Below are 25,594 nucleotides of genomic sequence, written 5' to 3' on the forward strand. Positions count from 1 at the left end.
TGTGTCTTGTGTATTATGATTTATTGTAAATATATGACCGGCGAAAAGCCAGTATTATAATGTATTATTATTTACAGGGCGGATGAAAAGCTGTCCGCCATTGCTGTTATTATTTGTGTCTATTTGTATTTTGTATTTGTGTAGCCAACTCTCGTGGGAATGCGTGACTGATGATTTCCATTACACGAGAGTAGATGTTAAAACTTCATGCTGATTTGAACTCGGCTCTCGCCAAGATAAGCACCAACTAGGACGTAGCTTTACAGTAAACTAATATGATGCATATGTGTCTCCATCCATTTGCGCTTCCTTCCATATGGTGATGTAGATATCCTTCTGTCTGGTGTTGAAGAAAGACTTAAACAATTGTTATATATTTATATACTTATTTATTATTCTGTGCATCCAAAGAGTGAGACGCACCAATATCCACCAGCAGAGGAAGATTGTCTGCTGTTTCAACCTCCACCAGCAGAGGAAGATTACCTGCAGCTCCCACCTTCACCGCCAGAGGCAGACTACCTGGAGCTCTCACCTTCACCAATAGAAGGAGACTTCTGTAGCTCTCACCTTCAGCACCAGAGGGAGACTGCATGCATCTCCCACCGTCACTACAAGAAGAAGGGCCAGGAAGTGATGTTGGCATTCCTCAACAGCCATTGCACAGGCTGCTGAGGGGAGCACGTTGGAAAACAGCCCGGCCACAGCAGCTGTGAAGTGGGCCACCACCGCCACAGCCACTGCCAGAGTGGCCAACCCCAGCACCATGACTGGTCCTTATAAATGTTTTGACAATGTCCTTGGCCTCAATATAGCAGATTCACTTTATAGTGTATATACGGTACAGAACACAGCGTAGGGGTTTCCAATTTCCAGTTCTACACTGCAGTATCTCATAAAACAGCTCTGTGTTTGATACAAGGCTGTGAAGTGGGTTTGAACATGGCAGCAGTGCCCAGTATAGACAATGAAGAAGGGCTGCAAGTTTCATTTACTAATCTTGACATCACACTTCCTCCTTCTCAGTGGCTGCAGTGACCCTTTCTATAACATCAGAGAGGGAACATTTATTCTGAGGCAGAAGCATTACTAATGTGTTCGGTTTTAACTCTTTTACAGGAACTGTTTTTTTTTTTGTTTTTTTTTGTCAAATTTAACCCTTGCAGAACTGCAGAGCACTCCAGTAGTAACTAAATCAACATACTAATATTTCCTACATACTGATCTAGATCTGTCTATCTGTTTATTTTTAGTATAAGACACTGACGCTGTTTAATGTTCTTGTCAATCTGCTGCCGTCGGCCCGCCGCCCTTTTTACAAAATGTTAAGGACTCTTTTTGAATAAATTAATCAAGTTTGTAGTTCATTAAACCCTTTCCTTCTGCTTTACAGCTGTTTTATTAGCATATGAGCATGTTTCAAAGCTCTGTTTAATATATAATGTAATACATATGGTAAAAAAGAAGACAAGAGAAAGTTTAAGATTGGTGTTTGTGTGTCTCTCTACTTACCCCCATGTTGCGCTCCTGCTCTACTGCTTGGCGGCTGCTTGATGTCCACGTTTTCATAATCATGATCTGATTCATAGCTGTCCATCTCCATAGCAAGTGCTGTCTGAGAAGAGCCAGATACACATCTGAACTAAAGAGGAAGTTCTCACTCCTATATTAACAGTACAGACTCTGCAGGGCTGTGCAGGGGCTAGAGGAAGTGGGGATTCACACTTCACTCTGCAACACAGTGTAAATGCTGTCCATCTCTATAGATATAGTGCTGTATGAGGAGTCAGCTACAGAGGACTCAGATAGGGGTTTAATGGTATTGTAACAGGACAATATTGGGTTAATATAGTGTGGCTGTTCACCTACTCTCAGGGAGATGGAACAAGCAGACTTTTGATAATTGCTGACATTTGCAGGAAAAAGTTAAAGTATAGCTCAAGACTTCCTTCCTCTTATTTCTGAGACAAATGTACACATACATTGCTTTTGTATGTGGTTATGGGGTGAGATCAGCTTTATTCTGTGTGGAGCCAGGGCATTAACCTAGCAACTGGTGACACCAAATAATGAAATGTGATGCTAATATAACTAGGGGCTGGTTCAAACTGTTTGAATAAGCATGTTGTGCTTGTTATTTGTCTCCATGCTATAATCAGTTATAATCAGGGTCAGTATGGCAGGGTGGTAGCTCTGCACAGGGAATGAATGCTTCGTTGGTGTTTTGTTTAAGTTTTGTATTAATAATGGTCACTTCCTACCGTGCAGCTCGGGTGCTCAGCAAGGACGCACTGACAGCAAATTGATTGATGTGGCTCGGTCAAGGTTTGGTTGACAGAGAGTCCCTGATTGGCTGGAGGGGCGTATCTTGAGGCACTCCCGACCATAAAGGGAGGCTTCACTGACCACTCCCTCCTCCAAGTCGCCTCCACAGCAAGTCTGCTGTGTGCATCCAAGTCTGGCTGAAGGATCCAAGAGTGTATATCTGCTGGCTCGGAGACCTTGCTCGTGGTGGCCTGTGGTGGCTTAGCTGTGGTGACCTATGCGTACAAAGCTTCAAAATACGTCATTGCTGAATACGTCACACCCCTATCATGTTACAAGTGAAAAATAAGGCTGGAATCAATTTCGCTTTGCTCTTTTTTTGTTTTTTTTATTGGATTTTAACATGGGCAACATCCAGTCAACAATCACATTGAACAAAAAAAAAAAAAAAAAATGATAGCCACCTATCATATCACCCACCCACCAAAATCCTATTAAATCAGACAAAAATAAATAATATTGAAAATAGAGAGATATGTTATTATATAATACTAATAATAAATAAAATTAACTAATTGAAAAAAATCAAATATAGAAAAGAGAGAAAAGAAAAAAATAAAATAAATAGAAAATAAAAGATATTACAACAATGCTAAGGCAGAGGTTGCAATTGCAGACTATTGAAGTAGAATTACACTTATGGCTCATAACTAGGGGTTCTGATTTTCAGGTGAAATTTTATTTTTTAAGAATCGTGTAGAATTATTTAATTAAATGCTTAAGTGCTGCAAGAAAACACACAAAAACAATACCAGCTTTAAACTATGGTAGCTTTTTTAAAAACTAATTCCCAGACACACCAAAGAATTTTAAACAGGGGCGGAGAGAAACTGGGTTACATTGGGTAAAACCCTAAAATCAGAACGCATACTTATAACTCCTTTCAGAGTGCTAATAAGGTCAGGGTTACTATGCTCTGTCAAAAAACATCCTTGCCTGTGAGCTCTGATCTCAGATAAAGGTCAAATACAGGTAAAGACTAAACACAAAAATGTCTTATATAAGTCCTCAGAGAGTGCATTTTTGAAAGGGTTGGTCATTTTCGGAGACAGGAAACTGCTGGACTATGACCCTCCAGGACCAGGATTGGAGTCTTATCTTTCTGCTCACTCCATAGAGCAGAAGAAACAGAGAAGAAACATCACTGCAGAACCCCTGCAAAATGCCACGTTTCCCATTACCTATGTGTCTAGGGGCAAAATCCTTGTAGTGGTACCCAGAGTGTCCACATGTTGAAATTCAGAACACTGTACGACATGCTTCCTTGTACGCCGCTGAAAACATTGTCCAATTTACGACGACTGTTCAGAATAGAAAAATATATATAATGAGCTGTGTAATGTAGTTCCATGATACATACAGTATTAAACAATATTAGATAAAACAGTCATGTTAGCTTTCACAACTCTTTTTTGTCACAACTAGCCTAGATGAACGAATATAAGATAAGGTGGGCATTACTTTTATTAAAGTCATTTAGAATCAACTTTCTATGAAGTAGGGCCTTTTAAAATAGATCTTTTACTTATATTTTATTGTTGATTTTCTACCATCCCCAATCCCTCATCTTAAGCATGTTAGCATTAACTTTCTAGACCACTCCCCCTCCCAAAACCTCCCCCCTTGCAACTTGATTGAATCTAAAAGTAAATCACAGCAGATACCTGCTGCTCAAAAGGGAGAGACAGTAAGACGCCAAAGTTACAATAGGCTGATAGAGTTACAATACACAGCTCATATTACAAGACAACATTCACTGGGCTCACTGATCTTACCACAGTTCAATAGAATGCCTTCATATTCATGATTTGATAAATGAAAAGAAATGACATGAAATACTGCATATTGAAGGGTAATACATATGGGGAGTAAATCAGTCATGCTTCTGAGCATTATAATTATATTCGTTATAGTCGTCAAAAGTTTCCATTTGTTTTGCCTTTTTTTTAATTAATTTTTCACATTATATTATACCAGACTGTGTTTATATTTGATCTTGGCTTCTTTTTACTTTATTTCTCTATACAAACATGTTTTATTTTGACTTTCTTTTGTTTAGTCTTGTACAGTGCTTTGAGAGACTTCTTATATGAAAGGCATTATATAAATAACATTTCATTTCATTTCATTTGTAATCCTGTGATTCTAACAGGACACAGTACTGTTTGGATAAACAAACATCACAAGGGGCCCCATTGATATAACATTGTGGTCTTGCTGCTTGTACAGTGTTGGAACCCGGTATAACTGAGAAAAAACCCACACACTCACACATTGAGGAAGGACTGCAATAAAACAAGGAGGATAACTTTAAAGAGATCCACACTTATTATTATTATTATTATTTTTATTTATTTATTTATTATTATTATTATTATTATTATTATTATTATTATTATTATTATTATTATTATTATTATTATTATTATTATTATTATTATTATTATATTTCTTAGCAGACACCCTTACCCAGGGCAACTTACAGTTGTGATTTCATGAAACATCACAGCACCTGGTCATGGCGCCAAGTAAACCGTCCTTGGCTAAGAGCCACCTTACATCCTGTCAAAATGTGCCTTAATGTTGCAGGTGATGAACACAAAGGACATGAGGGATCGTCTCCTACCCAGAGGCTTAGGTTCTGTGGAAATGGGAGAACATCATATGTTGACCTGATGAGGAAACTGATCCTGCTCTGTTCCATTGACCATAGGTTTTGCCAGCCAATCTTGCGTTGTTCCACACTCTCCCATCTCATCCATTCTCCCTGCTTGGCCTGGGAAATGGCCTTTATACACCTCATCCTCTCCTCCTGCTTTTGCACGTTGTTGACTACCAGCTTCCTCCGCTGAGCTGGAGCTGCCTTGTGCCATGTAGGAGGAGCTGAACTGAGACCAAGACCCCCTCTTTCGTGCTGAACTTGCCCCATGATATCACCAATTCGAAGGGCAGCCTTTGCATCCTCCACAGCTTTCTTTGCCGCCCACTTTCTTCAAGTTTTCAACACAGGTGCTGCCTCCCTTATGCATTTGTCGCGTGACTCTACTAATGTCATTTCCAGTTGGACCTTGGCGCACTTAAACTCCTCAGTTAGAGCGGAGACAGGTAGCTGCAGTATTCCTTTACCATAAAGTCCCACTCTGCTGAGGCAGAATGGAACTCCTAACCATTTCCTGATGTGTGAACTGATTAAAGCTTCCAGCTTCTCTACTGTTGTCAAAGAAACCTCGTACAGTCTGTGGCCACAGCAGCCTTGGCAGTAGACCAAACTGAAAGCACCAGAGTTTTAGTTTGCCTGGTAAAGCACTGCTGTCTATGCTCTTCAACCCTTCCACAGCTTGTTGTCTAACTTCTCCCACACGAACTGTGTCCTTTAGATCCCAATCGTACCATCTCCCAAGACTCTTCACTGGCTTCTCAGACACTGTTGGTATTGCCTCACCATTAATGAAGAACGTTTTATCTACTACTTTACCTTTAATTATAGAGATGCTCCTTGATATAGTGGGCTTGAATTGCATTCGTGCCCATTCAATGTTATTGGTTAATTTGCCCAATAACTGATTAGTGCAGGCTACTGTTGTAGTCATGGTTGTCATGTCATCCATGTATGCTCGAATTGGTGGTAGTCGCATTCCAGAAGCCAAGCGCTCTCCTCCTACTACCCATTTTGATGCCCTAATGATTACTTCCATTGCCATGGTAAAAGCCAGTGGAGAAATGGTTCATCCTGCCATTATTCCAACTTCTAGGCATTGCCATGTAGTGCTGAATTCTGAAGTTGAAAAACTAAATTGCAAATCTCCAAAGTAGGCTTTCACTAAATTTGTTATTGTCATCGGTATACTGAAAAAATCAAATGCTGCCCAAAGAAGTTCATGTGGCACTGAAACATATGCATTAGCCAAATCGAGAGGTAAGAATGTAAGTCGTATGCTGATGTCATTATATTACCTTTACCTGCTTGCTGATTGGTCGATGTTTCCACATTCCAGGTTGGAGAGAAGGTGGGACTTCGTGCAGATCAGTTACAGAGGCTTGTAGGATTGGCTGGTTCATAGGAAATGAAAGAGAAGCTGAAACAGGTGACCCAAGAAGCACTGAGCCACAGGGTTCCTATTCCACTTAAAACTAGCGGAATTGTGTTTGCCTTGCAGGCAGTCGCTTACAATTTAGCACATATTTTGGCCTTTTTTTGTTCCTGGTCGCTTATGTCAAAAGTGAAAAGCATATGAAATGTTTGCGGTCAACGCATACATAAAAACTAGGTTCCTGGTGTCAGACCCTCCCCCGGGCCTCTTCTTGCACCTCTGTTGTGCCGAATCCTGCCCCCCTTGCTTTGAGATATGCACCTCTGTCATTATTCCATTGAAGTTTGTCTGTGTGATTATTTAAGCTATTCATTTATTCATGGCTGTGGTTTACTGTAAACTTTCGGTATTACAAATTAAGTGTACATTTTAGACATCATATTCCAATTACCTGTAATTCTACAGTTACGGCTTTTACCCACATTAACTCGAACACTACGTGTATGTACTTACTCTCCTGAACTTTTCACTAGTCAGAGTACAGTAACATTGCACTGATGAGTCATTTAAACCTTTTGTGTACATCCAAAAACACCTGTTCATGTTTGTACCCTGCAGTTATACCTCCTTCAAACCTATAACTCCTTCAGATATATACGTGTTTCCGTTACCATGTTTCATTAATATATTTAGTATGCTAAACCGTGCTTCACTATATTGTATAATTCTTGCTTACATTATTTCAATACTATTAAGAATTTAATACTGTGCTTCCAACTGAGGTGTGGCTGTGTTTGTAGTGCTGAGTGGATATAGACCTCTGTACAGCTCTGCAGTGTTAACAGTTAAATACAAATAAAATAAAAATAAAAATTCACAATAAAAAATGTTTATTAATTAACTCAAATAATATACAATCACAACCAAATACAGCGCAGATAGGCCTGTAAATAAAAATACAAACAGAATAATAATAATAATCAACTCAAATAATAAAGAATGCAATAGTTTAATCAAACTGATGAAGAATATTGTACTAGTAAGACAGTGCACTGAAACCTGCATCTCATGATCTTGTCCAATTTGACACTACAATCTGGCTGAATATTTATCACATTCTTCCAGAGTTTGGCCTTTTGTGTGTGCACTCTGCTTTATCAGTAACAATACAAGCTTTCTGGTTTCTGTGAACTAAACAGACAACCAGCCATTCACCTGCTGCTCCTTGCAGCAGCAGGGGGGTATGATAGGAACGCTGTATATACAGTGAGCTCTGTTTCAGGTCAGGGAAGAAAAACACAAATGGAAACTTAGGGAAGAGGAACAGGAGCTCTCCTTTTTCTCATTTGTTTACATTGATAAAAACCCTATAATGCACATTTTATCAATACAGGCTTGTGAGGTAACAACCTTAAATATGGGGAAAGACAGAAGGCTGCATATTCAGTACAGTACCTACAGCTCCCATCATGCCTCATCACCAGCAGTACCGGTGAGGGATGATGGGAGCTGTAGTCAAATGGAGTGAGCCATAATATTCAAGATCTATATAATGATCATTGTCTCCCTTGTAAAAGTGTGTGGTATACCTGGGTAGAAGCACAGCACAATATAAAGCATGTTTAAAGCACAGCACAATCATGGTAAAGCAAAGGCAAGCAGGTGAAGCACAGATATGTATTGTAAAGTGTTGTAAAAACAATGGCTAACCAGCACAAGTCCGCTATAGCACAGGAAACTGCTAAATGACTTTTATAATGGGTAGCTGTGCAGTACAGGGATATAAAATGATAATACTAATCTGCTGGGTTGCTCCATTGTAGCTCAGAGCAGAGCCCTCAGATACAGTTTAGACATGGTCAGCAGGACAGCAGGAATACTGTCTGGATCCACTGTGACTGTTAGTCATCCCTCTTTGAGCCACTAGAGGGAGACAAACTCAAAAGAAACAGACAAACCTTTTTTGAATATGGTTTTTATTTCAGAGGTTTTCATCCCTGACTTCAATAGGCAATCATGAAGACCTAAATGATGTGCAATCAGCATGCATTGAATCCACATGGCTGCCATTCACAATCTTGTTTTCCACACCTGATGATCGTGTGTTATTTAGACAGTGGGAATAGTCAAGTAGACCATCGTTTCGGCTGGTGCCTTCATCAGTGTGCTGATCCAGACTGTTTGTGGGGGTGTGCTTCTATCAGTTAGGTAGGGCTGGCCCCTCCCTGTGAGGAATCAGGTTGAATCTCCCCATCATTATGATTAAGCCTTTGATTCCCAATCTTGTTAAGATGTGGAGCTTTCTGCACTGATCGTGTCTTTCTGTCTGTCCCACTCTACATGGTGAACATGATAACTGTTCCTAGCCTCCCAGAGAACTTTCACATTATATTTGGGTAAATCCAATATTTATTTATTTTACAGGAGATCAGGGTTAGGGAGTCCCCTGGGTGCGTGTGTGCAGTGGTTTTAAATAAACACTGACCTTTCTGTTCATGTTGCAAAACTACTTGTAGGAGGCTGTGTGGTCCAGTGGTTAAAGAAAAGGGTTTGTAACCAGGAGGTCCCCGGTTGAAATCCCACCTCAGCCAATGACTCATTGTGTGACCGTGAGCAAGTCACTTAACCTCCTTATGCTCTGTCTTTCGGGTGAGACGTAATTGTAAGTGACTCTGCAGCTGATGCATAGTTCACACACCCTAGTCTCTGTAAGTCGCCTTGGTAAAGGCGTCTGCTAAATAAACAAATAATAATAATAATACCTGAGATCAGTTTTATATCTCAGCTGCTCTTTCATATTGTGAGATTCTTATTGTTTCTGAACAAACAATGCAATTCTGTTCTCAAGGCCAGACTTCATTCAGTACAAACCACCAGCAGCTCATTGTTATCTCTGCTTTTTCATAATGTGGAATCAAACGGTTAATATGGTAATGTTGGGGGATGACCTGCATGCTTGTCTATCTGAACTGAGTTTCTTCTATTCTTTCTAGTCTCTCTTTGTGCTTCACTAACCTTAGTTTCATTTTTTTCCTGATTATCCTCTTAGGCTATCAATGCCTTAGTTTCACAAATCCTTTTATATAGATTTTTGCATGAAGAATCAAACCAGGTCTCATAGGAATTCCTCTTTGGTTGTAGTTGTGCACAGTCTTCACCAGACGGGTCCTCTCCATTATAGTCATCAGGCTCTTTACCATCACTCCTAGTGACCCAGAATCTGAAAGAGATGAGGAGCAATGCCAGTCAGTATCACAGCACTAAACTGGACATGCTCACTGTTTCACTGCAACACTTAATCAGCACTTCATGAAATTGATTTTTTTTTTGTTTGTTTTGACATTAAAGATACAGCCCTAGACTGTTACTAGTTTCTTAAACAAATATAAAAATACAATAGAATCAAAAATCTTAGAGCTTTGTGAATAGGACCCAGTTTCACTGCAGCACTTAATCAATGCTGTTTGCTTTTTAAAAGTTCCCCACAGTAAACCTGCACTGTCATTTTGCAGTTTTCCCCTGGTTATGCTGTGCATTAACTATACTTTACCAAGGCTTGCCATGATTTTTAATATGCTTTACCATACCTCTGTGGTCTTTACAATGCCTACCTATGCTTTACCATGCTTTCACTGTGCTGTATTACACTTGCTATGGTACATCTTAGCGCTCTCATGTTAGGGGACACTAAGGAGGGCAGTTTGTTGTATTAAAGGAAGCACACTGTGTTAATATAATAGAATAATTATTTTGTCCAGTGCCTAAATGCAACAATAACACCAAGAACAACGAAACATAGTATAAACAACAAATGCACAGCATACTGTTAAAAATAAAACGTATTATAAAATAAAACATTGCACAGTGAAGCCTAACCATGATGAAATGCCTGTACATAGATATGCGTGTAGTTATTTTTTAAAAGCATCAACAGTATTAGCGTCCTTGATCACCTGCGGAAGTTTATTCCAAAGCCTAGACGCATAACAGCAAAAAGCCCCGTCGCCCACAGAACGAAGCTTAGCCTCCGGAATCCTTGACAGGCCCCGATTCAAAGGTTACGAGTGGGAAGGTACCTTGTTAACAATTCAGAAATGTAATCTGGGGCCAAACCATTTAGAACCTTTTAAGTTAGCAGTAACATTTTTAAATCAATCCTGCTCTTAACCGGCAGCCAATGCAGAGAGGCAAGAACTGGTGTAATATGAGCACCCAATTTGGAGCCAGTTCACATGTGAGCGGCAGAGTTCTGAATGTATTGCAGCCTACCAACAGCAGCCTTGGAAGCACCAGCAAGTAAAGCATTACAATAATTAAGCCTGGAAGAAACAGACGTGCACCAAGAAGATAGGGTGCAGACAGGCCTTGTTCCGGAAATGAAGAAAGGACACCATCATGACATTATGGATATGAGACTCGAAGCTTAAACTAGGGTCGAAAACCACACCCAGATTCCCAACTTCAGAACTAGATTTAACTTCCAGCCCGTCAGTCACCATACTAAAACAATCAATGTTTCTCAATTGTGAGGGATAGCCAAGCAGCATTACTTCTGTTTTGTTGTCATTTAGTGGTTGTCTCCCCAGTAGCTTTATTGTCAGTTTCTTTAGAACAGTGGTTCTCAATCTGTGGTCCGCAGGCTCTATTCAGGTGGTCAGTGGAAAGGTTTCATAATTACTGAAAGGAAGCAGCAGCACAGTTTTATAGATCCCCTTGCAAACCCCAAATTTGAAAGCTCAAAAACTCAGCTACAGAAGCAGGAAGAAAATGCATTCATGGAGAATATCTCCAAATTAAAAAACAAGGTCTAAACTCTCCATCATCTATAGTTTTGGAGTATCTAAAATGTCTTTATTACAAGGGAGTTTTCATGTATTGCACTCACGTGCACTCAACACAGCAGCTTGTAAAGTAAGGGATAACACACGACAGGGAGTGTGTTGTGTTGCATTAACATACTGCTGTAGTTGGTTTGGAGGCATGAAGCGAAGCAACACCACACACAAGCTCTGGAGTGTTATCCCGCTTATAAACCAGATATAATAAATAAATAAAGTGTTTTTATTTTTCAAAAAACCTAAGTTTTATTATGTATCCTTCTGCTTTGGAGAATTGAGGTTATATTTGTTGTAAACATTAAACTGGAGGTTTTCAATGTTTCCATTTATTGTACTTAATTCAAATGAATGAAGCCTCTGTACTGATCTCAATCGCTCCGTAAACAGAGCTGACATAACCCATAATCATGGGGTTTCCATGCGGGGCAATTTACACGTGAAATGGCGATGCGCGTGCACGTTTGGGAGAATTACTTGTGTAAATGACATTTACCTTATGGTCAAAGAGAGGGATAAGGTAAATCTCATTTACTTGTGTAAATGACGAAACACACGGGAAAATCCACAGCCAGTTTCGCATGGAATCCCGCATGTCACGTGTAAATGTTAATAAGCGTGTTTATCCTTAACCATAAATATTACAAGGGAGCAGGTCAGTTGTTACTGTGGATTCCAAGACGGCAGAAAGTAGTGGCTGATGGGCGATTTTATGGTTAGCAGTGGTGTAGTTCACCTTAATGATAATGCGGGCGACTATTTTGTTATTGTTTTTTGCTGCGTCTGGACTGTCACGTTGTATATCTCTTGTGGGTTTACAGTTCTGTATAAAACCACTTACCATGAACTGCGTTATGCTCTTGTTATAGTATTAAAGCAGCTGTTTGAGAACACCCTTGCTGTAAAAACTACACTAAAGTTAAACACGATCAGCAAGTGAGCTGCTTAAATGTCTAACTGAATTAATTCCCATCCTTTTTTTGATCCCAGCTATGTTCAAAGGCAACGTGTGTCTGCCCTCCACATTAATAAATATAGTTTGTGAACTGGATGTCATGAACCAGCTCGAACACCCAAAACAGCGCAACAACATCCAACAAGTTGTTGACGCTCTCTCAGAACTGACCAAATAAAATTGCAAATGAGTGTATTGATTATGTTTTATTTGTTTTCATTATTAATATTTATCACAACAGCAAACCTAGCACAATTTAAAAGAAAGGAGAGAATCTCTGACGGCACAGAGCCTCCTCAGATTGCTGCTGTCCAATTGAAACTGGTGGCTGAGGTAACCTTCCCAGTTGCCAAGTCCGCTTTATAATAAGCAGGATTGGGCTTGTTTTTTGAGAGTCGCGGGTTGAAATTTGAAAAACACCCATACTCTAACATGGGTCGTACTTGTTTTGGGCTTGTTTTGAAAGGCAGTGCCGCTTTTTTTCTCATAAGACTTGGCAACACTGGTAACCTTCCCCTTGTTTGTCTCACACAGGCAGCAACTGATTCCTGAACACCTCATTTTGCTGTTGACAGAGTTTGTGCAGGATACAGCAAGCAGTGGCAATTTTGGGAATGAACTAATGCACTTCAGTCTGTTTCATAAGTATCTGCCACCTCCCTTTCAAGTGCCCTCTACACGTATTTGCCCAAGCGTGGTGTTGAATGCTTCCTCAGCAGCTGTCAGCTGTCCGGACGGGTAGGGTTTCTACACCAGTGTAGTAAACGCAGCATCACCTGATCCCCTATATGCTGTATTTCCGAATGAAAAGGAAATTTATATATATATTATATATAAACGCCTCTGCCGGTTTTCAGCCATGGTGATCTGCAATACCTGCTGGTCAGTTTCATTTTATACCTCCGAGTTCATTCTTAATGAATGAGTTGAAAGATAAATTAGTTGAAACAGTATTCACTACTAACGACATGACACCCCACTAATGACATCTGAAAAACAATTTGGGCAAGAACAGTAAAACACATTTTTAACCAACCAGGCACAAGGTATTTTGATTTATTACAGCATCTTAGATTCACTCGTGTACCAGTTCTCACAAAATTTCACTAGTAATCTTCAAAAACAGCATGAGTACTTTACGCATAGCTAATTTACATATCAACACCCACCTTTCCCCCTTCATTTGCATGACGTCGGGTGAAAAGCCCAGTTTACTCGAGTAAAATAAACTGAGTGAATGGAAACCCAAAAATGCATTTTACACGAGACATTTTTCTCCTGTAAATGTCTCCAGCTAAAAAAAAAAAAACGCATGGAAACTCCACCAATGTTTGCCTAGTTAATGACGAAGCATTTAAAAATGGCAATCATGTATTTTTGTTGATAATGAAAAGATACAGAAAAGGAGGCAAAGACAAAGTTCATTATCCACACCGTACCACAGCTGACCTGGAGAAGCCAATACAGAAATACATTACTGGCATTTTAAATGCTTGGTCACTAACAGCCTAAAATAACAAAAATGAGTACTCTTGACTAGTCGAATTACGCATTGAAGCATAAATTATCGTAACAGTTTAGATTTTCAAGACAAGCTGTTTTTAAGTCAATTTACCATTTCTTTATGTTTCTTCAAATCAATAAAAACACCAGCTGGCCAAGCATTTTTGTTTTCTTCGATTTCATTAAGTTGTTGACTTGTTAAATCTTTGTCTCCTTGCTTTGTATTTTTTCTTACAATTCTAGCCACTTGTCCACTGTCAAGCCTCCGAAAAGATCAAATTTGATGAAAGGAAAGTTACTCCTTTTAAAAACTTTAAAAAGACCTCTCACAACAATGTGTGTATTTATTGTGAGTTTAATATGCTGTGTGTTGATAATTTATTAATTGAACTGTGCTTTGGCAAAAATATATTTGGCCATTGTACAGTATAACCGTACGATAATCAGCCAATCAGCGTGCAACATCCTAACATTCGTTTAATAAATAAAAATTATAGCCGGAGATTCGTAGCTCCAAGTGTGCTGGTACCTCATGGGTGTACATTATTAATCCACACAAATCTGTTGTAAAACAATCAATTTTTTTGCCCCTCTCGGTAAATTCATGTTATGAAAAGTAAACTAAAACCATTCTTAAAACTTTAAAATAACTTCTCACAGAAACAGGCCCACCCGTCGCATTGAAACAAATACAGCGAAGTCGGTTATTCTTAGTATTATAGTTTGTTGGTTGTTTTTATGTGCTTATTTTCAGTCAGCTGTACTGGTTATTGTGTGGTCTGCCAAGATAAATATATAAATTATATATATATATATATATATATATATATATATATATATATATATATATATATATATATTCAGGTGGTCCTCGAACAAAAAAGTTTGAGAACCACTGCTTTAGAACATGGTTTATCCTATTAATCCTCAGCAGTGATTTCAGAATGAGGTTGAAGCTCTTACTTTGCTTGGACATTGCCAATGAGAGGAGTGCCGTCCACCCAGAGCCAGGTTCCTTCAGTAACAGCGTCAGTCAGGCCGATCCAGTAGGATTTCTCTTCATACCTGTAAGCTCCTTGTGTGATGATCAAAGCCTTATCCGATAGGAATCTCTGAACAGTAAACAAACTTCTATCAGTTGAGCTGTGTCTGTGCCTGTAGTCTGCCATCTAGTGCCAAGTGTTTGAAAGTGAAAGCTCAGTTTTATTTGAACAATGTTTGCTTCTGGGTGAAATAACTATTCTGCACATTACTATCCTACATGCTACTCCAGTGTTAGCTATCAGTGAAGTGAGCAACAGAAATGTGTATTGAAAATCTAACATTGTAAAGAAGACAGTTGTACCTGCTCTACATCACTCTCTATAATCACCAGGTGCCCCCCCAGTGATGTGCAGTTATCACGGCTGGAGGTCCAGTTCATTCTATCAGTGGAGAAGTAGTAACACTTGCCATTGAACAGATCCCAGTTCTGTGGACAGGCTTCACAAACTCGCTCTGCTCAATGACAGAAGGAAGCAGTGATGATGCACAGGTCTGATCTAAATGACCGATTCATTATGGACTGAAGCACCTCGAGCTATAGACTTGAAGAAGGCCATTACTTACAAAGACATGAATGGACCAGCCCACCAATCACACTCCTTCAAATAAGGAACCACTCACCCTTGGAAGAGGTGTCTGTCACGGGACAGTACTGGTCCAGTGCTGAGTATTTCTCTGAGATGATGCTGTAGTTCTTCTCCAGTGTGAACACTATGCAATAATTGACACAGGACTATTTTTAATTAATGCTTAAGTATTTGTTTAATAAACCATTGCCCCACCCTTCTTAGATACAGACTTCATATCTGCTGGTTTTGGGGTTGCTTTTGATTTGATAGTTTTTCTCAGAACTGTTTTTAGACAGTTAAGGAAACCAATCAACACAGTCTTGAACAAACCTTTAATCCATCAAAACTGACTTGAAAAACATTATTCAAACAACTCAGTTAGAGACACTTGATATTGTCAATATTTTCCTAACAAAGTATCTTCCAGGTTTAATATCCAGTTATACTTGTTCTGTATCATTTCTCTGTTGTTGTATCTAATTAGATCATTCATTGCCATGCTGTCAGGAAAATGCTTCTGAAAAGATTCTGCTGAATTTTTTTTTTTTTTACTCCATACCCCAAATCCTGTACGTTGTAATATAGGTCAGCTTTTGCCATGATTATTGTTTGAAGATTTCAATATTATAAAGCCTGTTGTATGTTATCACCACCTTATTAGTATTACCATGTACTGTATGTACCGGCTGCTTTTCATTGTGTTCAGTGGCTACTGTCCTATAATAATCCAGTAGCTCTGAACAAAAAATAGTACAAAATATAATGCTAACATGAAATCAATTACTTTAGATTTGATGTTAAATCAAGATTGAATAGAATCTGAATCAGCACTCACCAGTGGCAGAGATGTTGGTGAGGTTCCTTTCCAGTTCCGAATACTGGGATTGGAGTTTGAGGTTCTTGGTCCGGAAGTTAGAAACTGCAATGTGTAGCAGGTGGGACATTAGGACCATGGGGAGGTGGCTTAGCACCAGTCAACTATATTACTGATCAATTATTGCTTGATATATATGTATGAGAAATGGAGCGCCATTTGTGCCAAAACTATCCAGTCGTTAGTTTGACAAATTGTCAATTTGTTTGTCAATTCGTGAATTGGTCAATTTGTCCAGCAATTCTTCCATAAATTTGTCAATTCATACACTAATTCATAAACGTATTTGTTAATTAATCTAATAATTAATTAATTTGTCAATTCATTAATACGAAAGGCTGTACGGACCTGCAAATTTCCAATCAACCAGACAAACTTCCCAATAAACCAATAGAAAAGGTACAACTCATTATCCTGTTACCATATATTTCATTTAGTGTGAGTGTGTGTGTGTGTGTGTGTGTGTGTGTGTGTGTGTGTGTGTGTGTGTGTGTGATCTAGTGTGAAGATCTCTGAACTCAGTGCATTCTTCAGACCCCTGGTGCCACAAAGGTCCATACATCTGTTTTTTGTCATCTTCTTGAGACCTTTTCTCTTTGAAGTCTTAGAGCCTGGCTCCTTTTGGTCCCCTTGAAAACTAGCTTTATGACCCCGTCATAAACCAGCTGTATTTTCTAAGCAAAAACCTGTTAAATAGTTTTATACCCCAGTGGACTCCCCGAAGGGCAAGCTTCTTTCATGTCAGGGCTGGAGATCAAAGGACTTGTTTGTACAGCCGTGTGCTGCTGGCCAGCCATTTGCTTTGACACAAAAGAATCTTTTTCAGTTGTTACAACTTCAGAGTAACTTCTCTACCATATTGCAGCTTTCATCTATCACAGCAGTGCTTGCATTTTTGGAACTAACAGTTTTTTCTATCCAATGTTAAATCACTTTTCAGAAAAATAACATGAATACAGCCATCATTCCTCATGCGTAGCAAACTGCTATTCAATACTTGTTCCATGTTTTCCAACAATTCTCTTAACAAGATACTCGACTCCGCTGATTTTCAATAGAGACTTCCGTCTCACTGCGCGCAAAGCATTGTGGTATATAGAGAGTTAGGCAAAAAAATAATCTATGGAGAGTTAATGCAGGCGTAAGAAATGTTGCTGGTTTTCACCATGTTAAAAAAAATGCTGGTAGTTTGTTTACTGTACTATATTGCTGTGTCTTGATAATATTTTATGTTGTTATGTATTTCTAAAGTAACCGGTGTTACCAGACTGTTAAATGATTTAATCAATACGTTTCTTTAGAGCGATGTTTCTGCGCATGTGCCAACGAACGGGACAGTACTCAGAAAATAGCATTTTTCATAATAACTACGTATTGTCATAATTTGCTAATGTTGCTGTTTTCTTCGAAAGGCCTTGGGCAAATTTGAAGTCTACTTCAAAAGTTTTATGCATTTTTTTAACATGGCAAAAACCAGCAACATTTCGTACGCCTGCATTGACTCTCCATAGAATTTTTTTGCCTAACTCTCTATATACCACAATGCTTCGCGCAGTGAGACGCAAGTCTCTATTGAAAATCAGATTAAAATATTAGTGTGTGCTCCCATTGGCTAGAAAGGTTGCAGTGTTTTCAGCACAGTGCGAGATTGACAGTTGGAAGTTTGTCTGTTTGTTGGGAAGTTTGTCTGGTTGATTGGAAATTTGCATATCCGTACAGCCTTTCGTATTAATGAATTGACAAATTAATTAATTATTAGATGAATTAAGAAATACGTTTATGAATTGACAAATTAATGGACGAATAGCTGGACAAATTGACCAATTCATGAATTGACAAACAAATTGACAAACTAACGGCTGGATAGTTTTGGCACAAATGGCACTCCATAGGTTTTAGTGCCAAAATTATTAAATAGACACATGTTAATAAGGGATATATATATATATATATATATATATATATATATATATATATATATATGAGAGAGAGAGAGAGAGAGAGCACAAGTTATTTTAATTGGGGGTTTCAGTGGGAGTCCTCTCCATAGAACAAATGCCAGTTAAGACAGTATTAAAAAGCAATAAGTTTTTATTACAGACAGAAAATTATAACTCTTATTGGGCAGTCCACAATAAAATACTTGAGGGTGTATAGAGATAGGCAAAACCAGTACAATTATCACAGTTTGCTTGAGTAATGAGTTTCCACTGCCTGTGCTCAACCCAAAACAAACAACAAGAAAGAAACAAAAACTCCAATAATAAATAAAACAAAAAGAAACACGGCTAATCCCGTGAGTTAATATTCAAACGAAAATTAAATAATAAACAAAACAATTCAAATAACAAACGTGCATTTACGCTCACAATCAGTGCTGATTCAAATATAAATAAAAATAAACAGCTGAAACTAAGCTACAGCTTTAGCAGCAATAATATAAGTTAACAGCAAAAGTATACATTAGCAGCAATCTTAATTTACAATAACAGTTGCCGTTATTAAAACTATCTTGTGCAGGTGCCAGTAAACAAGGGACCGGCTCACCACCTCTTCAACACGAACACTATCTTGTGCAGGTGCCAGTAAACAAGGGACCGGCTCACCACCTCTTCAACACGAACACTATCTTGTACAGGTGCCAGTAAACAAGGGACCGGCTCACCACCTCTTCAACACGAACACTATCTTGTACAGGTGCCAGTAAACAAGGGACCGGCTCACCACCTCTTCAACACGAACACTATCTTGTACAGGTGCCAGTAAACAAGGGACCGGCTCACCACCTCTTCAACACGAACACTATCTTGTACAGGTGCCAGTAAACAAGGGACCGGCTCACCACCTCTTCAACACGAACACTATCTTGTACAGGTGCCAGTAAACAAGGGACCGGCTCACCACCTCTTCAACACGAACACTATCTTGTACAGGTGCCAGTAAACAAGGGACCGGCTCACCACCTCTTCAACACGAACACTATCTTGTACAGGTGCCAGTAAACAAGGGACCGGCTCACCACCTCTTCAACACGAACACTATCTTGTACAGGTGCCAGTAAACAAGGGACCGGCTCACCACCTCTTCAACACGAACACTATCTTGTACAGGTGCCAGTAAACAAGGGACCGGCTCACCACCTCTTCAACACGAACACTATCTTGTACAGGTGCCAGTAAACAAGTTTTGCTTTCTTTAGAAGTACACTAATCACTCTCGTCCGCTCTCAGCTTCCCACAACTAATAATAAATCACTCTAATATAATACATAACGCAGAATATAAAAACAAACAATATAATTATAAATAAACACATGTGTTGCGTATGTATTGTAGCGATCTTGGTTAACTCATCACAGGGCGAGGCAATCCACACACAGGCGGAGGGCGGGCACGAACCTGGGCCCTCGCACTAAAGCATAGCGCCGATACCGCTGTACAAAACTTCGGGCTTATGGCTTCGTATATATATTATTATATATTATATATATTATTTTGCTTTTTAAATATAATTTTAACTGTACCTTTGTATTAGGACTGGCGTTTGTGTTTTGGATTCTTGCCGGTGTAGTACCAAATTCAGTTCCTCATGAAATACGGTTTCCCTTGTTTTCTTAATATATAAGAGTTGCATTAAGAGCAACGCAGTGTTCATAGGTGATGTTTATTTAGGAATCGTAGATATTTAAAGTGGCCCTGAAGTGCAAAACACAAGCAAATAAAAAAATACAGACAAACACAAAAAATGCTTACCTGCAATTAAAAACAAGCTTACTTGCAATTAAAAAAACCCTGCATCTTAATTTGTGTACAAACACAAAAAAAACGCCTGCATCTTAAAATGTATGTACAAACAAAAAAAAAAAACACCACCAAACAAATCAAATCCTATAATGGAAATGACATCATAAGTGGGCGGGTGTTGGTTGTGGAAAGACATAAATCAGATCTCCGATTGGATGAACATTTACTAGTTACTGTGATCCTGGACCGTGGAAGCTGTCGTTTTTGTACACTTTTGGGGGTCTCTCTCTCTCTCTCTCTCTCAATATAGAATCACGTTTTTTTTTTTTTTAAATATTATTACCGTGGTAAAGGTGGGACTAAACAATGGAGCATACAAAATAGTAGCCTGCATTATAAAATTGTAAAAAGCGCTGAGCTTCCACACCACGACTACAGTCTATGTACAGCAGCTATGATGAGTGATTACATAATGGTGTAACTTTATGAGGGATTCTGTCTTCCTTTTAAGAATTTAAATATTCCTATGTGTAAACTTTTGGACGAGCAGCGTATAAGTAGAGTGTAGGCTGAACTTGGGCAAAGCAGAGAGGAGTTGCCCTTCGATTCCTCCTAATTATGAAAAGCTGTTTTAATAACGCAGTTAATTTTTTTTTTTTTTAACATGAATAGGTAGGTTACCATGAAAGCTTTTGAGACTCGGGTGCTGTAATACTAATAAATTTTTTTTAAAAAATAACTAATAAGATTAAAAAAATCCCATCTGAGGAATTTTTTGGCAAATCATTTTTTTTTATACAAGACACGTTTGTTAATCTTTGTGACATTTTATAGAAGTGTTGTTTTAATACTAAAAAATATTTATATTTTTTTCTAGATTAGGATGTATTGTCCATTTTAAAGGACTTCATAAAACCAACACTTCTATAATTTTTTTTTTTTTTTGAAATTTTATTAGTATTACAGCTCCCGAGTCTCAAGACCTTAGGTAATGAAAATACATATTCCCCTACTGAAGTGCACATGTCAAAGCACATTCACTGTGTAAAAACATGGAACAATGTGGATGGAGACATTGATCACCTGCACACTGTTAATCACTTTGCCACACACACATACAGTATGTATTTTGCATTTCCCTAGGTTGATGATGGGTGACGTTCAAGAACAATGAACCTTTGTGTAATTTTTTGCAAAACCTCATATCTCAAAAAGTTCATATTTCCAGGGTTACAAAAACTCCATGCTTAATGTGTTGGCACCATATTGAGGCCATGTGACTTGAGGTTACAGCTACGTAGAGACGACACTTTGAGCTACTGTCTTAATGTCTGGTACACAGCTGCATCCTTGCTTTGATTCTCTTATTTGTATTCCATTACCTTTGGTGTCCATTAAAAATGCCCCCTGTCACTGCTGCATTGCTTTAATCCCTGACCATATCAGATGTTTTGACATTGGGTCTTTAAAGTTGTGTAACAGTGAGGCTGTATTCTATGATTCTCTCAATAAAGTTCCATTACAGCTGGTGTCCAGTAGAAATTAACATTGTCTCTGTCACATTGTTTTTAACCTCTGGATGTGATGCACTATATCAATGAATGAGACAGATCTTTCACATTCCCATAACTTCATGTTTACAACCCATTCAGTCCGATATCAAACCCCTTCGATTATGGAGGCTTTGTTCTTGTTTATAATTTCTAGTTTTGAATTCCATTGCGGACAATTGTGAAAAATAATATTCTTCAATGAGTTCTGAAAACCAGGACTGGCTGCAGGGCTGCTGTGAGTTTCTAAACCTGTTACTGAATCTGTCAAAACAACTCACTGCCTTTGAATTGTGCATACTGCTGTATTATGGATAATTTGTACATGGCGTGTTGCGCAATACTCACTGTAGACTGTGAGGAATATAATGGCAGCCACTGAGAGAGCACACAGCCCTGCCAGGACCAATGCAGCCTGTCTGTATGGAGGAGCTTTACCAGCAGTGGGGTCTGAGGAGAAGAGAGAGAGAGAGAGAGAGAGAGAGAGAGAGAGAGAGAGAGAGAGAGAGAGAGAGAGAGAGAGAGAGAGAGAGAGAGAGAGAGAGAGAGAGAGAGAGCGAGAGAGAGAGAGAGAGAGAGAGAGAGAGAGAGAGAGAGAGAGAGAGACTTTTACGATCCTTTATTAATTCGTTACAATTGAAATCCATACAATAACAATAATAAAGGTAAAACACAACAAATTAAGATACTTGCTGGCTCTGGGGATCAGCATAAAATCCTAAAAAACATCATGTTCTCCTTTAAAAACGGATTTAAACAAATAAAAGGATAATAAAATGTAAATAAAACACAAAAAAACAAATAAAAAACCCCATATGTTAAAAAAACTAAACAGTGTTTTTCCAATAAAATAGATTAATACCAAATTAATAAAAACACTGTAAAACAATACAAAAATATATATAAATAACTAAAAGAGAAACAGGAGCTCTCTCTCCTTACTCAGTGAGCACCAAGGCATCTCCCACACACCACCTCTCCTGAAAGCCCTCCAGGTTACTGACCATTTTAAAATAGTTAAAATCACCCATTACCACGGCTGACAACTAAAATACGAAATAATCTGGCAGCATCTGCTAGACCTGCCTCTGAAATCTTATTTTTCCTAGATTTTAAAATGGCTAATTTTGCCTGCCCTAAAATAAAATTAATTAAAAACACACCTATCCCTATTTTTAAAAACTATAGGGGAACCCAAAAATAAAAGTATCTTTGCTGAAAATTACCCCAAGAATCTGCAGGAGCCCCTGCAAGAGGTGAAAGAGCGACCCCAGCCTGACACAGTCAGTGAATGTGTGGAACACGGTCTCCTCCTCCCACACAGAAGCAGCACTCAGCACTGATGCTGGGGTCCACTCTGTGGAGGAACCTTCCGGTAGACACGACACAATGCAGGATCCTCCACTGCAGGTCCCCTGCTCTCTTGCTTAAAGGCAGTTTGTACAGCACCCTCCATACTGTCTGTCTCTCTTCTGCTACCTGCAAATGGCTTCTCCATTTTGTGTCCACAGTCCCTTTTAGGTGGCTGGACTGGACTGTTTTAACATGCAGCTTGTATAGTTTTTTCCCCCCTGCTTCTTGGAGTGCTATATTTTTAACTCCCTCCATTTTTCCTTATTCTCTCTCCTTCACCACCCTCTTCCTCACCTAAACCTGGGGATAAAAAAAACTGTGGGAAAAAAGGGGTCCCCTCCCTGATCAGGCCCCCCAGCTATTCCCTCCCCCAAAGCCTCCTTGAGCTTTGGTGAGAGAGAGTTCTTCAACTCATGAATCATCTTCTCCGCCAGCCTCTCTGAATGCCAGCCCAGCCGCCTAGCCAGCTGAGCTGCTGAGATCCAACAGGGGGGCCCTGACTCGATCAGGTGAGCCAGTCGGGTTACACCAGCCCTGACAAAACTGGCATACAGTGCCCCCGACTGAAAAAACTGAATGGGAAAAAGGAGATTAAAGAAGAGGGGTTCCTCCAGTAGAGACTGGCCTGTCACCGACCCCTCCTCCCTCTCACGCTTACTGTCTGCCACACTTTAAAAACATTCACATAAAAAAGAGGGGAAACCTGTCTTGTCTAGCCTGGAGAAATCAATTAAAAACAAGTTGCGATCTAACCCCATTCCTCCTACCCGTCTCAGAAAATAAAAGGCTATCTCTCTCCAGTGAGCCCCTTCCTCGGCGTACAGGAGCCTCTTCACTGCCTGCAGTCTGAAAGCTGCCACCCTGCTGGCAATGCTGACCAGGCCTTGCCCCCCTTCATGACAGCTGAGCCAGCAGCCCCTGCCAGCTGAGCAGCCGCCCCCTCACCTTATCCACCAGGCCCTCCCAATTCCTCTGCATGAAAAGCTCTGTCCCAAAGAACACCCCTAGCACCTTAATCCCAGTCCGATCCCACTGCAGGGCCTGAGGCAGCATGGGGGACCCCCCTCCTGCCAGCTGCCTGACAGAAAGGTGTTGCATTTTTCCCAGTTTATCCGTGCTGAAGATGCTCTCTGAAACACTGCCAAGTTCTCTTCTAGGACCTGGACGTCCCCATCGCTACATACAAACACGTTCACATCATCAGCGTAAGCTGATACTTTCACAGAGACAGGGACGGGTGAGGCAGGCACCGCCCAGCCAGACAACCTGCCCCTCAGAAGATGCAACAGTGGCTCTATAGACAATGAATACAGCATGCCAGACAGAGCGCAGCCCTGTCTAATGCCCCTGCTCACCGAGAAAGGTTTGCTCAACCCGTTATTCATCTTTAAAACACTAAAAACATTTGAGTATAAAAGCTCTATGTAAGAAATAAAAACAGGGCCAAACCCGAAGGCTCTCAGGACTTTCACAAGGTAGGTGTGGTCGACCCTATCAAAAGCCTTCTCTTGATCAAGGGAGACCAATCCCACATTAAAATGACATGTTTCACTCAGGGTTAAAAAATCTCGAATTAAAAACAGGTTATCAAAAATAGATCTTCCTGGGATACAATATGTTTGATCCCTATGTATTACAGTACCTATACATTTCTTAACCCTATTTGCAATACACTTGGAAATTATTTTCGAATCGGCACATAACAGCGAAACAGGTCTCCAGTTCTTTAAAAGGCATAGGTCTCCTTTCTTAGGCAGCAGTGTGATCACTGCCCTGCGGCAGCTGAGAGGCAGTTCTTTTCTCTCCAGACTTTCCTTCAGCACCTGGAAGAAGTCCTCCCCGATCACTGTCCAGAAATGTTTGAAAAACTCAGCGGGGAGGCCATCTATCCCAGGCGCTTTCCCACTGGAGAGCTGTGTCATCGCAATGGTCAGTTCCTCAAAGATCAGCTCTTTATCCAGTCCACCCTGCTCCTCTTTGCTCAGGCTGGGTAGATCCTGGAGCAGGGTCTCTGTGTCATCTTGATCACACTGTTCTTTTGTGAACAGCTGCTTGTAGAACTGCACAGCCGCCTCACTGATCTCCTCTCTGCTGTGTAGTTCTCTGCCGCAGGGCGTCCGCACACACCTCAGCTGCTGGCTGCATGCTTTCTTCTTCTCCAGGCCAAAGAAGAAGGAAGTGGGTGCATCCATGTCCCTCAGCGCCACGAAGCGAGAGCGCACCAACGCCCCCTTCACCTTCTCCTCCAGCAAGCTGCCCAGCACATTTCTTTTCTCTTACTTTTTGAAAGGTTTGCTCATTAGAGTGATCTCCATTATTCTCTATGTTTAGAATGTCTCTCCCTAAGTCCCTGACTACTTTGTCCTGGTAGCCTCCAGGGTGTATTGCTGACAAAAAATTCAAATTTGTTTTTTCCCAATGTCCCACCACTTACTTAAATCTTGATAATTGTTTTTTTGATTTTGCCAAACTTTCCAAAACTCTTTAAAAATATTTCCAAATTTACAGTCTTTTAATAATTGAATGTTGAAATGCCAATAAGAAGATTTATGTCCTTCAGTTGGAATAAGTACACTGACTAACAGGCAGTGGTGGTCCGATAGACTGTTGGGAATAATGCTTGCCCCTACAAAAAAATTGAGGTGACAACGGAATGAATAAAACTGATCCAGTCGTGCTCTAGATGTGTAGTTGTTATGGGACTGGGACCAGGTGTACTGTCGGGCTTGAGGGTGCAGACACCTCCATACGTCAACCAGGTCACTGCACTGTAGAACTGCAGTCAGTTCTCTGGAGGATTGAGGATGTGGCT

At 39.8% G+C, this 25,594-nt stretch overlaps 1 protein-coding gene across 1 annotated transcript in view; it reads right to left on the bottom strand.

Annotated features, from left to right (window-relative positions):
• LOC117425226 (uncharacterized) overlaps positions 1-25,594 on the bottom strand; it is a 159,010-nt gene that overhangs the window by 4,944 nt on the left and 128,472 nt on the right. The window contains exons 6-11 of the mRNA XM_058994087.1: positions 16,098-16,181; positions 15,315-15,404; positions 14,995-15,146; positions 14,613-14,761; positions 9,408-9,576; positions 1,513-1,642 (exon numbers count right to left, since the gene is read on the bottom strand). Coding sequence (XP_058850070.1) covers positions 1,513-1,642; positions 9,408-9,576; positions 14,613-14,761; positions 14,995-15,146; positions 15,315-15,404; positions 16,098-16,181 — 774 coding nt within the window. The remainder of the gene's footprint in view (positions 1-1,512; positions 1,643-9,407; positions 9,577-14,612; positions 14,762-14,994; positions 15,147-15,314; positions 15,405-16,097; positions 16,182-25,594) is intronic.

Source organism: Acipenser ruthenus, chromosome 20 (assembly GCF_902713425.1).
Source record: "Acipenser ruthenus chromosome 20, fAciRut3.2 maternal haplotype, whole genome shotgun sequence".
NCBI classification, from domain to species: Eukaryota; Metazoa; Chordata; class Actinopteri; order Acipenseriformes; family Acipenseridae; genus Acipenser; species Acipenser ruthenus.